Source organism: Lithobates pipiens, unplaced genomic scaffold (assembly GCF_037356315.1).
Source record: "Lithobates pipiens isolate NorthernLeopardFrog02 unplaced genomic scaffold, aLitPip1_a1.2 Scaffold_27, whole genome shotgun sequence".
Classification (NCBI taxonomy): Eukaryota; Metazoa; Chordata; class Amphibia; order Anura; family Ranidae; genus Lithobates; species Lithobates pipiens.
In genome coordinates this window covers 13849292-13864406 of record NW_027507788.1, presented here as the reverse complement: position 1 = coordinate 13864406, position 15115 = coordinate 13849292, and the positions used below count along the sequence as shown (strand labels likewise).

At 42.0% G+C, this 15115-nt stretch overlaps 1 protein-coding gene across 1 annotated transcript in view; it reads left to right on the top strand.

The window, feature by feature from the left end:
• LOC143933361 (transmembrane protease serine 9-like) overlaps positions 1–14719 on the top strand; it is a 29486-nt gene extending 14767 nt beyond the window's left edge. The window contains exons 6-10 of the mRNA XM_077456229.1: positions 434–525; positions 7846–8002; positions 9689–9945; positions 11886–12025; positions 14176–14719. Coding sequence (XP_077312355.1) covers positions 434–525; positions 7846–8002; positions 9689–9945; positions 11886–12025; positions 14176–14340 — 811 coding nt within the window. The 3' untranslated portion in view covers positions 14341–14719. The remainder of the gene's footprint in view (positions 1–433; positions 526–7845; positions 8003–9688; positions 9946–11885; positions 12026–14175) is intronic.
• Positions 14720–15115: the final 396 nt, after the last annotated feature.

Below are 15115 nucleotides of genomic sequence, written 5' to 3'. Positions count from 1 at the left end.
GAAAGACTGCTCTGGAGGCTTATATGGAATTTATTGTTTGACGTTCTAATTATCTCAGCTGATAAAACAAAGATAATCAAGTTTACTTTAGCACATTCTGTTACTATTTTAACAGTAACAGTAAAGAATTGCCCAATAGACCCCTGGAGTGGATGGCTCTATTGGGCAATGGAGGGTCATTTAGAAGCTATTGCTTCATTTGCTATATTACGGCAGTGTATGCTTGGAAAAGATTCAAAAACATAACAAGGAAATTCTAATTGTCTGTAGTATATTTTTGTGGGAGGTCAATCTTCGAGTCACGTGTTGTTCTGCATGTACTGTACAAGCACCAGTTACTGTGCACACAACTTCGAATTGCCAGCTTTCTCCATAACCTCGAGTCTTCTGAAGCTTGGGTTGATCAGGTTAATAATTGACTCTCTAATCGAAGTCTAGGAAGAAGGAGCTGGCTTTGGGAAGTTTTCAATACTCCAAACTTCGGAATGTTCCTCCTGCTTCTTGCAGCACTGCTGGTAACAGCAGGTAAGTGGATTTACTATGACTAGACGTTAAAGAACAATTAAGGTTTTGATGGTCAAAAAAAAATTAAATAAGACGTGCCGTCAACTAATTTTTTCAAATTTAGGGTGCGGTTGTTTGTTAAATTCAGTTGATTGCCAAGTTCTTCCTCTATAGCAAATTCTGCTCTCACACCTTCAGCCAAATGGATAAGGGAAGTGTGAAAAGTGTTTTGGATATATAGTAAAACATAGAAAGTCTAGAGCAGAACATAATAATGCAAAGTAAAATTTAACAACCTCAATGAAAGATGACACATTGTTGAGGTTTCCTGTAGGATCAGTTTTCCGTGTCCCGTCTGTTCTACTCAACTGCAGGGTTTCTGATTAGTTGATGAAACAGTTGCCAAATTCCTCCTTCAGTTTTTGGTTCAATTATTTACATCGTATTTCCTGAAAATAGCTCAGAGACAGTACTCTCATATCTCTTCAGTGCAAACTAATGCCGCGTACACACGATCGGAATTCCAGCCAGAAAAAGACCGATGAGAGCTTTTCATCGGAAAATGCGACCATGTGTATGCTCCATCGGAATTTAGCTGTCCGAATTTCCACCAGCCAAAAATTGATAGCATGTCCTCAATTTTCCCGACGGAAAAACTTTCTATCGGTAATTCCGATTGTGTGTATGCAATTTTGGCACGCCAAATTCACGCATGCTCAGATTCAACTACGAGACAGAAGCTATTGGCTACTGGCTATTGAACTTCCTTTATCTAGTCACGACGTACGTGTTGTACGTCGCCGCGTTATAAATGATTGGAATTTGGTGTGACCGTGTGTAGGCAAGATAGCTTGAGCTGAATTCCGTCGGAATTCCGTCCGGAAAACCATCAGTGCTTTTTCCGACGAGAATTCCGATCGTGTGTACGAGGCATTAGCCTTATATGTACAAACAAAAACACCAAAAGGGCGCCAATGCTTAGAGCATTATTTTATTATTTTTTATTCTGCTTTGTACAACTGCCATTTCATGAACACAAGCATCCACTATGACCGCTTATAATGATAGCAATGTGACACCCATGGTGGAGTGGTTGGAAGGTAAGGTATATGGAGCGAGAGAGAGAGACATTTATATTAATTGTACATATGCAATATCAGGGCTGGACTGGGACAGAAATTTGGCCCTGGACTTCATCCAGACCGGCCCACGTTTGAGTGTCCTATCAGCACCCCCTTATATCAGAGTGTCCCATTACCAGCCCCCTTACATCAGAGTGTCCCATCAGCACCCCCTTACTTCAGAGTGTCCCATCATCACCCCTTTACATCAGAGTGCCCCACCAGCATCCCCCTTACATCAGAGTGCCCCATCAGCAGCCCCCTTACATCAGAGTGTTCCATCAGCACCCCTTATATCAGAGTGTCCCATCACCAGCCCCCTTACATCAGAGTGTCCCATCAGCACCCCCTTACATCAGAGTGTCCCATCAGCACCCCCTTACATCAGAGTGTCCCATCAGCAGCCCCCTTACATCAGAGTGTTCCATCAGCACCCCCTTACATCAGAGTGTCCCATCAGCACCCCTTTACATCAGAGTGTCCCATCAGCAGCCCCCTTATATCAGAGTGTTCCATCAGCAGCCCCCTTACATCAGAGTGTCCCATCACCAGCCCCCTTACATCAGAGTGGCCCATCACCAGCCCCCTTACATCAGAGTGTCCCATCACCAGCCCCCTTACATCAGAGTGTCCCATCACCAGCCCCCTTAAAACAGAGTGTCCCATCAGCACCCCTTTACATCAGAGTGTCCCATCAGCACCCCTTTACATCAGAGTGTCCCATCAGCATCCCCCTTACAGCAGAGTGGCCCACTGAGCCATCGGCCCACCGGGAAACTCCCGGTAGTCCCGATGGCCAGTACATGCCTGTGCAATATATTTAGTGAAATGTATTGGAAGTCCTTTATTGACCATTGTTTTACCTGTCTCCTCTTGTTTTCTTCTTTTTGTATTTTAGCTGTTTTCTTGTATTTTATGATTTGTGCCACTGCTACTTTTTAATGGGTCTAAAGGACCATCAGAGGCGGCCTTGCCTTTGACCTCTTCCCCTTCCGCTCCCCTCCTTGGTGGAGGTGGGATACATTTTCAGTCATCTTGATAAAGGAGATGGAGGAGGGTGTCAAACCAGTTTCTGCTCTGAGGAAGGGGGTCTGTCTCCCAAAACGCGTCAGTGCTTAATGTTGTCTGTTTGGATCTATGAGGTACAAGGGCTGACTTTATCTGAAACTGTATCTGAATTTATGAAATGCTATGATTCACAGTGGGTTTGTGAGTATGTTTTCACCTTTTACCTCTTAATAAACTGCTTTAGATAATGCATTTGCACCCTTTTTGCATTTTTGTTTGTACATCTGAACTATTGTATTCTGACAGGGGGACCGCCCCCTCCCCTCCCACCAAAGCACTCCAGTCAACACTCTCAGCTGCTCTGTGTCGGCCGCCTGATATTTGTTCCATGTGTACAGCCCTTTAGTGTTCACCATGGCATTTTTTTCAGTGGGAATGCAGGGGAATGCAGTTCTGGCACCTCCCACAATGAATATATGTACTGGCATGATGGGGTGTGCTGGAGGGTCTATTGATGGTGGCAACTTGGGGATCCTATTGTTGCTGGGATCTATTGTTGCTGGTGGGGATCTATTGTTGCTGGTCAAATCTATTGTTGCTGGTGTGGGATTTTGTTGCTGGGGGGGGGGGGAGGCAATCATTGCTAGGAGGGATCTACTGTTGAAAGAAGGGTCTCTTGATTCTGGCTGCTGGGAGATATATTATTTGTGGTGGGGGTCTTTTTTGTGGGAGGTCTATTGTTGCTAGGGGTCTTATAGTTGCTGGCTGCAGGGGACCTATTTTACTACTTTTCATGTTTTCATTAACAAATTACTTAGCACCAAAAAGTGATACTTGGTTCTGTATTCTCTTAAAATGGTGGGACTGGGAGGTGGATAGGGGGTTGAACCAATGGACAGTGGTCTGGGTTTGGTAGGGGGTGGAGGCAAGGCGTTATTTGGAATTGGGGGTACCTGCTTCTATTTTCTGAGAAAAAAAGCCCTGGCCTTCATTATCTAAACCACCCTTTTTTGACCAAAGTTTCTTAGAACTTCAGTGATAATCCACAGGTTGGTAGGATAAGTAGCAGTGGCCAACCGATCTCCCACCTACACTGACCACCAATGTTGGGTGGTGATCCTTAACAACCACCAATGTAGGAAGGTAATTTCTACACTGGCCTCTAGGATAACGGGGACTTATGATTTTCAGTATCTGCCTTTCTTTTCTGGTCATTATTATTAGTTCTTTCATTTCATATCTATTACTGAAAGCAAATTATTGTAGAGAGAGGGGGTGTAAAAAATTATCCACCTTGGGAATAAGGTCCCTTATATTCCTTATTATTTTATTTATTCTTATATGTACAGTACAACTTTGAACTGCCAGCTGTAGGTATAATAATTTTTAGGATTTCTCAAGGGATAAAAGGTTAAGAAGGGATGATCCTTACTGCTCCATTTGAATACAAATGCTACTTTTGTAAGGCCATTACAAAGACCAAGGTGGCATTTCATCTGGTGGAAAAGAGATTTAAAGCTGAACTCCAGGACTTTAACTACTTTGTAAAAACTGCAGGTACCATTAGTTAAGTTTAACGAGATACCTGTCACCTCATAGACTTATCTCTGTTATTCACACCTGGCAGGTATTTTGGGGCTCCAGGAAGATGACTTCTGGATCTCCAACGCTGCTAACTGTGGTCTCAGTTTTCTTCTTTCTTCCTCCTTCTGCCCATTCACAGAAGCCTTTTTATTGTGTGAACTCATTCACACAATACAAAGGCTTCTGTGAATGGGCAGCAGAGGGGAGGGGTAGGCATAGCTGCTGTGTGTGTGCCTCTTTGCTCTCACAGCCAGAATGTGTCCTCCGGGAGTGCAATAAACCTGTCACATATACAGTCAGTAATAGAGATAAGGCCCGGAGGTGACATGTACCTAATTGGACTTCACTGATATTGTGCCTGCACTTTTTCCTGGAATTAAGCTTTAATCTCCACATATGGAAATGCTTCTTCACAGTAAGAGCTGTGAAAATGTAGATTAAACTCCCTTGAGAACTAGTTCTGACCAGCACAGTAGATTGTTTTTAAAAAAGTGGCTGGATGCTTTCCCAAGTGCACAAAATATAGGTGATTTAATAACACTAGCGATTATTGTTTGAGGGAATATCTAAGCCCTTGTGCACACGGTCGGACATTCTGCCAACCAAATCCGTTGGATTTTGTCAGACGGATTGTGTCCGAAACTGTTGTATACACACGGTCGGACCAAGTTGTCGGAAAATCCGATCATTCAGAACGTGATGACGTTATTTCGTTACGACGGGACTATGTACACGCTAGTAGCCAATAGCTTTGGTGTAAGAATTTGATCTGGGCATGCGTGGCACTTTGTCCGATCGGAATTCTCTACACATGATCGGAGTATGTCGGATCGGACCAGTTTGTCAGAAAATATTTTCAACAAGTTGGAAAATTGGGTTCGACGGATATTCCTATGGAAACAGTCCGATGCATTCCACACACAGTCGGATTATCCTACAAAACGGTCCGATAGGACACATTCCGTCTGAATCTCCGACCGTGTGTACAAGGGCTAATTGTCTTTTGGAGGGATCTATTTATTCTTTCTATTTTTTCTGATGGTTGAATTAGATGGACTTTTTTTTTTAACTTGACTATGTAATTATGTAACCATTTAAAATTCAAATATTACTTTTGAAACTCAACTTCCAGGACAGGTTGGATCCATTTGGTCATTTTGGGGGATTACTGTTTTAATTTAATTTAATTAGCACTGCCACCAATTAAGATACGTAAAGCCATTATTTAGTAAAAAGTCAATGTTTTTATTTTTAATTTCAATAATCTTTATTGAAAATTTAAAGTCAGACAAATAGAAATCACCGTCATCATTACAACAGCCAGGACTCAGGCTTTTCAAATACAGTAAATGATATACACTTCTCCATAAGTTGAGCATTTGAAAAAAAACAAAAAAACATTGGAAACCTAACTAGCCTCAAACTATGTCCATCTAGAGCAGCCTTTCTCAACCTTTTCAACACAGAGGAACCCTTGAAATAGTTCTCTGGTCTCTGGGGAACCCCTGCTAAAAATTTGAAATCTACAACTCATGATACATTAGTGTGATGGTCAGTGAGAATGGTCCTTACACTTGTGGTCATTGGGAAGAACGGTCCTTACATTTGTGGTCATTGGGAAGAATGGTCCTTACACTTGTGGTCATTGGGAAGAATGGTCCTTACACTTGTGGTCATTGGGAAGAATGGTCCTTACATTTGTGGTCATTGGGAAGAATGGTCCTTACATTTGTGGTCATTGGGATGAATGGTCCTTACACTTGTGGTCATTGGGAAGAATTACCTCCTTACAGATAGCTAAAAAGATCAATGGTGTGAGTGGGAACATATCTGAGAGGCAGAAATTGCCCAATGCTGAAGGAACCCCTAGCAGCCTCTGGAGGAACCCTAGGGTTTCACGGAACCCTGGTTGAGAATCACTGATCTAGAGTGTAGGCGTGATGAAGCATCTAAAATAATTGTTTCACAGCTCATGTAGAGGACAATAGAGAGAAAACATTAATTTCACTATGCAAAACAAAATTGTCTTTATTCGACCTTACGAACTATGAAACTATGAATCAAAAGGTCAACTCAAAGTAAATCTTAGGGCGGCACAGTGGTGTAGTGGTTAGCACTCTCACCTAGCAGTAATAAGGGTCGCTGGTTCAAATCCCAACCACGACACTACCTGCTTGGAGTTTGCATGTTCTCCCTGTGCCTGCGTGGGTTTCCTCCGGGTACTCCGGTTTCCTCCCACACTCCAAAGACATGCAGGTAGGTTAATTGGCTTCTGTCCAAAATTGGCCCTAGTATATGAATGGGGACTTTAGATTGTGGGCTCTTTGAGAGTAGAGACCAATGTGAGTGTGCAATGTACAGGGATAGGGGTAGACACCTCACTCAGGTTGAACTGGATGGACTGGTGTCTTTATTCGACCTTACGAACTATGAAACTATGAAAACGCCCACAAAAGAAGTTTCATGAGTTCCAACTGCAACCAATCAAAAAGACGAGAAGTCCCATGCAGGAGAAACCTCAGAAGAGCCAGAGCAGAATGGAATAAAGAGAACAAAAGGGGAATGAAAGAGAGGAGCAATAGAAACTCAAAAAGGAGAAGAATAAGTGAAGAATAAGTGAAGCTCCCAGGTGAGCTTGTTCGAATACCCTACAGTTTCACATGAACATAGTCAGCTCAGGGGATCCAGATAGCCTCACATTGCTTAGTAGAGTCATTGACCACACTGGCAATTTGTTCATTGAGCTTTATTCAAGACGCCTTTCGTCTATATAATGAGATACACACTGAGGTATTTTTCCAGAAACGGGCTGTTGTAAGTTTTGCTGCCAAGAGCATAAAACAGATGAATCACTGCTTAGAGCAGAAAAGGTCCTCAAGGTCCTCAACTGGTTCACTTAACAGAGCAATACGGGGTTGTTGGGGGACCGAAATCTCCGAAACCATCCAAATCAAAGCAAATACCTTATTGTAGAAGCACCGCAACTTCAGGCACTTCCACCATATACAATGTTTTTTTATTATGAATGGGTTTATAGTTAAAAAAAAGATCTCCAACATTGATACATGTAAATGCAAAGAGAATCAGAGTACATAAAGTTCTGTACGACGTGAAAAGAAGAAGGCAGAGACAACACAGCATAATTAAAATTTGAGAACCTCAATTTGAGAACCTCAATAGCTGGAACCCTTCCTCCACAACTCTGCTGAGAAAAGTGAGAAAAGTAGTATTATTCGAGAAAAGATGAGAAGCAGAGAAGAAGGGAAGAAGAGGGGCGGGGTGGAAGCAAAGGTCAGGGTGTAGGAAAGGAAGGAGCAAGACCACTCATAGCGCCACCACACTCAAAACCATCTCCACTAAACTAAGTGGATGTTACATTTTTTTGACCAATTCCTTATGATTTTGAAAAATAATGCTAATAAGGAGGCACTACCAAGGCCCCAATATGGATATCAAAATGATCTTGATGACTTTTAGCATGTAGAACTTTTTATCTAAAGCTGCCAACCAAACAACTGCCTCCATTACAACATGCACATTTTTTATGTTTCAATCATAGGGTTAAACATAATGAGTCTAATATTTCTAAGTGACCATCTGTACTCTTGTTTTTTTTTCCCCCCTACAGTAAATAGTCATTTTTCTATCAAAATCATTGGTGGATATGACTGCAAAGCCAACTCCGTTCCTTGGCAAGCTACCCTTCAGTACTTTGGTGACCACGCATGCGGTGGAGCTCTAATAGATAAGCAATGGGTCTTAACAGCAGCACATTGCAAACTGCCGTAAGTGTAAATTAATGTTCCATAGATGCTGAGAAATAACTGGTTAGTATGCATCAATTAAAAGTTTATTTGGCTTTCCAATTGATAAACTGATATACCAGACAACAGAAGTTGACCGTTTTTTTGGTATTAGATGTATGGACATTAACAACCCCCACTCCTTTTTCCCTCAAGGCATGTGCCTTTCCACAATGTATTAGGAGGTGCTGGTAGACAATTCTATGAATTTGATTTACTAAAAGCAAATAGGCTCTTCATTTTGCAAGGGAACTTACGCTTTACCCCAGAGTTCAGTGAATGTGGAGACATTTCACCTTGCAAATAATACCCAATCATGTGCCAGGAAATTAAAAACCAGTATTTTTGCTTGCACATGATTGGATGATGAAAGTCAGCAGATCTTCATTTAATTCACTAAGGTAAAGGGGAAATTCCCTTGCAAAGTGCAGCTTCCCTTGCAAAGTGAACAACCTATTTGCCTTTAGCAAATCAACCCTTACATGCTCTAGTCCAGCTTTTTTCAACCAGGGGCACCCTGGGGTACCTTCATGTTTCTTTAGGGGTGCCTTGGCAAAATGCCTAAAAATTTCCCTAAATTGTATACAAGCCAGCAGGTGGATCAAGCTTGCCTTTAAGTTACACAAAGCCAAAGATATTCGGTGTGCACTATTACAACCTTCTAGCCCCTGGCATCCTAACAATCAATGACATTACCGGTTGATTAGGAGGACATTGGGCACTTGCAGAGCATCCTTGTTTGCCCCTCTCCATCATCACTGGGTCCAGTACTGGGACAGGTTGAGCCAGTGCCCAGGGCAAGTTGATCTGCGCCCCTTCCCATACTGTTAATGCATCCTGTAGAATGGGTTTACTGCCGGGTGGCCATTCTCTGCCCCCTTGCTCCACTTTGCCCAGGGCAGCTTCCCCTCCCGTCCTCTCCTTGTCCTGGCCCTTGCTTGGGTCATATTAGTTGAGTGAGTCGGGACAGAAGCTGTGGGAGAAGAGAAACATTGGAATACTAGTCAGTACTAGTGCGCCAAGGTGTATTACCTTTGAAAGAATAAAGGACCTCCAACACTAGGTGTCCTATGTATGTGGATGGTGCTGTGTTATCTAAAACGTTTAGTTTCAATTTTTAGCAGTTTGTACAGGTGTACAATGAAATGTACACATGACCGGACTTTCCGGCAGACTAGGTCCGAAGGGATTAGTCAGTCGGACAATCCGATCTTGTGTGGGCTAGTCCAATCGTTTTTCAAAAAATAAATCAGGCAAACCTAGAAATAGAACATGTTTCAAATTTATCCGACGCGAGGGAAGCTATTGGCTACTGGCTACTGGCTATTGAACTTCCTTGTTTAGTCCCGTTTACGGCATCACATTCAAAATGAACGGACTTACAAACGAACTTAGTCCGTTCGTGTGTTGCCAAGTCCGTTCGGAAAGTCTGTCGGAACTCCGCCGAAAGTCCGTCGGGAAGACAGTCGGACCTAGTCTGCCGGAAAGTCCAGTGGCGTGTACGCGGCATAACAATTTTTTTTAATGAGCCTTCTAATTAGTGTCATCCTCTTTCAGATAGATAGATAGATAAATAGATAGATAGATAGATAGATAGATAGATAGATAGATACATGAATTAACCACATTTGATATGTCTATTTACATTCTTTTCATTGTGTGATATAGAAGCATCGAGATTCAACTTGGGGATCATAACATAAATGATTATGAAGAAGGAACCGAACAGTTCTCCTATGCTGATAAGATATGCCCTCACCCAAATTTTGACCAAACAACATATGATAACGACATCATGTTGCTGAAATTGCCGCAGCCAGTCACATTGAATGCTTACGTTCAAACTATTCCCATTGGCTGCACTGCCCTGCCTGATGGGACCAGCTGTCTCGCGTCTGGATGGGGGACCACCACCAGTCCAGAAGGTAATGGGCATAAGAATATAAAGTACACATTTACTGATATATATTTATAGATCTGGTGTAGCTCTGCATAGTAACCAATCGGCTTCCAGGTTTTTTAATTGAACAAGCTGAGGTTAGAAGCTGATTGGTTACCACGCACAGCTGTACCAGATTCTGAGTGCTCCAGTTTTAGTAAATATAACAAAAAATACCCTCTAGCCTGGGTAGAAACAATAGATTGCTCCCACGGGCTTTTGTGTAGCAAAGAATCAAACTGGTATACCAAAGTAAACACAACTTTTTATTTGCAAAATTGTTTTAAAATGTAACACACATAATGTTTAAAAAATGAGCTCTGGTATATATAACCCCAACTACTATAATGATGTAATTGAACAATGTCAGATAAAAAACATTATATAGGAATCTCCAACTTAAAGAGGAGTTCCCCTTAAAAAAAATTTAAAGTCAGCAGCTACAAATACTGCAGCTGCTGACTTTTAATAATCGGACACTTACCTGTCCCAGGGTCCAGTGATGCGGGGGAACGAAGCTCCGCTTTTTCCCCCCTCTGCTTGGCGGCGCCGGCATTCTAACTGTGGGCACGCGTGCCGTGAATGGCCGCGTAGTCATCTGGGACCTGTCACGTGTCCCAGATGACTGAAAGGAGGAAGGGGGCAGAGCTGAGCCCTTCTTACGACAAGGGGAAATGATGTCACCAGCCCAGGCACTGAAGAAGGCAAACTACGAGGGACCCCCTAGCAACAGCCATTTAGAGGTGAGTTAAAAAAAAATTCCAAATTTATTTTAATTTTTTTTTAGGAATTTTGATGATTTTTTTTTTTTTTTTATGTGCAACGCCACTTTAATATTCCTGCCCAAAGAAATAATGTTTCTGTAGACCAGTGCCTTGGGCCCCAAGGTCTTTATTCTCTGTGACCCCACATTCAGTGTGCTAGTTTTCCAGAGCCAAATTTCATTATACAGTTCTCCCGATCCTCGCTTTTCAGTGTATTAGTGGTCTAGGAACCCAAGTGTCATAGACTCACCAAATTTCACTTTCTCACCTGGATCCAAATGTCAGTATGCATGGATCCCAACTCAGAGTTTTTAGGAACTGAGGTGCCAGTGGATAAATGTTCTAGGATCAGAATCACTGTTATTTGGTTTTGAGATGCAATGATGGCCATGCATCAATTTGCAGACAATTTCAATCACTGTTAACCAGTTTTCAATCCCAAAAACATCCAAATGAAAAAAGGAAGCCTACACCAACAGCTTAGATTATTCCATGTTGTAGACAGCAACAGTGGTAGGTTGCATTCATCAAGCTGGCCAACTTTGTAATCAAAGGCCAGTTGAAAGCGTTTAAGTTGCCTGAATATTGCTTTTCATATGTCCCATGCAAACATGTTATGGTTGTGAGACACCAAGTGTCATTATGTTATTCCTTTGGCTCCCTAACGCCAGTGGATAATCATTATCAGAACACAGTAATCATTGCTAATCATTGTTCTGAGACTAGGTTGGTCAGTGTTCCATTTTTCTATGAGTGTGTCATTGTTCTTAAACTTCAGTTGTCATTGTTCCAATTTTCTAGGACTTGGAGAGTCCAAGGGTCACATTTTTCTAGACTTCCAGTTTTCCATTGGTTGTAGTTTTGGTTTTGTTACCTAAGTGCCATTTTTCTTAGTCTGTTAAGTGACCTCCACAATAGTTGGTCCTTTTGGACTCTATAATATTTCTAGTCTTTATGGTCCATCTTTTGCCATTCTCTTCACCATGGCCACATCCCATTTCAGCTATTGCAAACATGTACCACCATATTTGTGAATAAACAATGTGGACCTTGCCCTCAGATAATGACAAAATGCATTCTCGTATTGGATATTCTGTATTATGTTTTATCTTCCATCAGTCTTGGATGCCATAGATGTTTGACAAATTTTCTGTATGTGCAGCAAACTATCCCCCTATTCTGCAGTGTGTAGGGGTAAAGACTGTTTCTGCCTCTGCTTGCAAGAGTGCGTATCCAGATGATGTGATAACAGACAACATGCTGTGTGCTGGAATCCAGGAAGGAGGCAAGGATACCTGTCAGGTAATAGTTAGCATCAAACTGAAATAAAAAATATAATAAAAACTTTCCATGTAAAGATAAGACCGTACACTAATGTCACATGTACTCGAGTGGCGCTCTGATGCGATCAGATGGAAGGAGACGAATGGACTTCTGTTTTTTTTAGTAGATAGGATTGAAGTTAGGCGGTTGTAAACAGACACAAGTCTGTTTACATCTGCCGCTCCATTGAAGTGAATGGAGGGTCCGATTGGGTAAGACCTATTGTGTGAAAGTGGCCTAAGGCTGCTTTTACACAGATGGTTTGCGGTTTACCCACACTGCAGGTGCAGCGCAATGCACCTTTGGCTTTACTGCTGGTTAGCTGTACTTTGCCTTAGAATCCAATTATATCCTGCAAGTGTGGTACACCTTTCTGAAAGTGCACCAAACCTAAAGATAAAACCAGAAGTCTATGGCTCAGTGCAGGTAAGCCACATGTACACTGCGCTACACCTGCGGATCAGTTTGAAAGCAGCCCATTAACCACCGCAGAACACATACCAATATACACTGTGATTTTAGTAATAAACTTACCTTTAATAACAGTCTTCCATTTGGGTATTGCCGGCTGTTGCTGTCCCAGGCAGAGTGCATTTGGCATCACTCCGCCTACGACAGGAACTGGTGTTATACAGGAAGCATCGGCTTAAGCAGCTCTTGCTTCCTCTTCCACTGGCTTCATTCACAACACTGATGCTCTGGAATGGGAGGGTAGGCGACCTGCAATCTGGGCTTGCCAACCCACCAGGAGGTCGCACATATCCAAGGGCTCCACGGGCCACATGTGGTCTCTGGGCCACTGGTTGGGCACCCCTGGTCTAAACCCATCTGTTTTAATGTTGTGAATTTCAATTGTCATGGACAGAGTTTATAATACATGTTAGCCGTAAAGGACTACAACAAAATGGCGCCCCTCTGCACACTGCCTCGGCATGTAGTTAATTCATCCTAGTAAAAAATGGTTTCAGCTTGGTCTCTTACCCATGGGAGAACCCCCTCTAACATCTTTTGGCCAACAGAGGCTTCTATGATTAAGCCCCTACTGGGTGAAGCATATTAGAAGGGCTTCTTTCATGGGTAGGAGACCAGGCTGAAGTCATTTTATACTAAGGAGAGTTCACTACATGCCGGGGCAGTATTCAGACAGGGGCATTTTTATTGTGGTCCTTGATGTGTCAGACGAGCCAGTATTCAACCCAACCAACACCTGCAAACATTGTGGCTAGTCGACCGGGATAACAGTGTGGGGCGTTTTAATTGTATCACTTCAATTTCATTTTCGGCCTACTAAATACGTAAACCACAATCTCATTGAACAAAATTTTAACAATGGGCAAAAGAAAGCAGTCTATCACTAGCGTAAAAACAGGGAAAAACAAAAACTTCTGTGCTAATACTACTGACAGACTGCAATTTAAGCATATTCTAAGCCAGATTAGAAGCACTAATGCAAAGAAATGTTCTGAGTATACTGTAGGAGGTGACCCTAGCCAAAGAGTGTTGGTTTAGATACCAAAGACTGGGGGTCTTGTGATGAAAATCCAGCCCCGGCTGTCCTTCCAGGCAGGGCAGTGTTATATGATAGAGTCATGTAAATCTCAGGACAGAACGGATATCAATACAAATACTTTGGCACCTAAACCAACCCAAATACTGGTGACAGGGATCTTTGTTTGGCCCCCCCCATTCCCTTAGTTTTCTGATTACTTCTCAGTTTAGGCTTTATCAAGTGCATCCATGAAGCTGGGAGATTTCATAGGTCTTCCATTTTTGTTTAGTTTACTGATATTGGTGTTTTATATTCTTTGGCCCAAATGTTTACTGCACTTGGCTTGTATAAGTTGGTGTTTCCCTAGTATATCCTGGGAACTTTGAGTATATTGGGGTTATGGGGTTGTCATTTTCTTCCATATCTTGTAATTGATGGCCTTTATTTATTGGAAAGCCTCGACTGTTTTGTTCTTATATCTCTATGTAAATAAAGATTTTGCAAAAACAAACCAAACAACTCCAATATGTGTATATCTATTTCCTGTGTGTCGTTAGCTCTTTGCCTGAAGTTCAGCTTTAATATTTTAAGTCCTTGTGTTTCCAATTCAGAAGTAAACTTTCAATCTATGTTCCTGCAGGGTGACTCTGGTGGGCCCTTGGTGTGTAATTCTAAACTTTATGGCATCACATCCTGGGGACACATCCCATGTGGAGAGCCCAATCACCCAGGAATATACACTAAAGTGTGCAATTACCTAAACTGGATCCAGGAGACCATAGCCAACGGTGACTGCCTTCCATAAAACAACGTTCCTTCGATCGGTACATTGCATTTTAATTGAATGGTGATCTTTTGCTTAAGCTCAACCCATGGGAAGATCGCCTGGGATAAGTTGACAAATCATTAAATTCATACCTTCTATGCATAAATCACTCAGCAAAGAAAGAACACAGCCTCCAATGGCTTTGTGACAACAACCTTTAGACCCAACTCACACCTTTGTTTTGGAAAATCCTTCATCAAATGGAAGGTCAATACACAAAATACAGCACTAAGGACTTTTGGCTTATTTTACTGTTATGGTGCCAGCAGTGCTGTTGACCATTGTAAGTTAGAAACCCAATGCACTATTCTGCGTCAAAAGAAAAAAAAATTAAAGCAATAAAATCATAGAGCAAATATATTACGTTTTTGTCATGTTTGTCAAGCACTTGTTCTAAACGTATTGATTGAAGAGGGTTAATGCTAACTCATAATTTAGTGTGATATATTGATGACTGTATGAGAATTTCATTTTTTTGTAGATTCTAAAGAGTTAAATCACCTACCACATATTTATGTCTCTAAAGCACTCTTATGGTGCGGTCTGTGTATGTTTCCAGGCTTGTACCCCTATTGTGCCCATTTTAAGGAATACCTATGCTCCTTGTAAGGTTTTCAGGGCCTTTGTCAATGGGCTTTTGGTTTTGTTGGATTTCGCATCAGTTTGAGATACTTCTGAGATCTTTCAGTATTCATGGTCATGTGCATTTACCTGCAAATGCTCTGCTTTTGATGCACTTCAAGTGCTTTTTTGT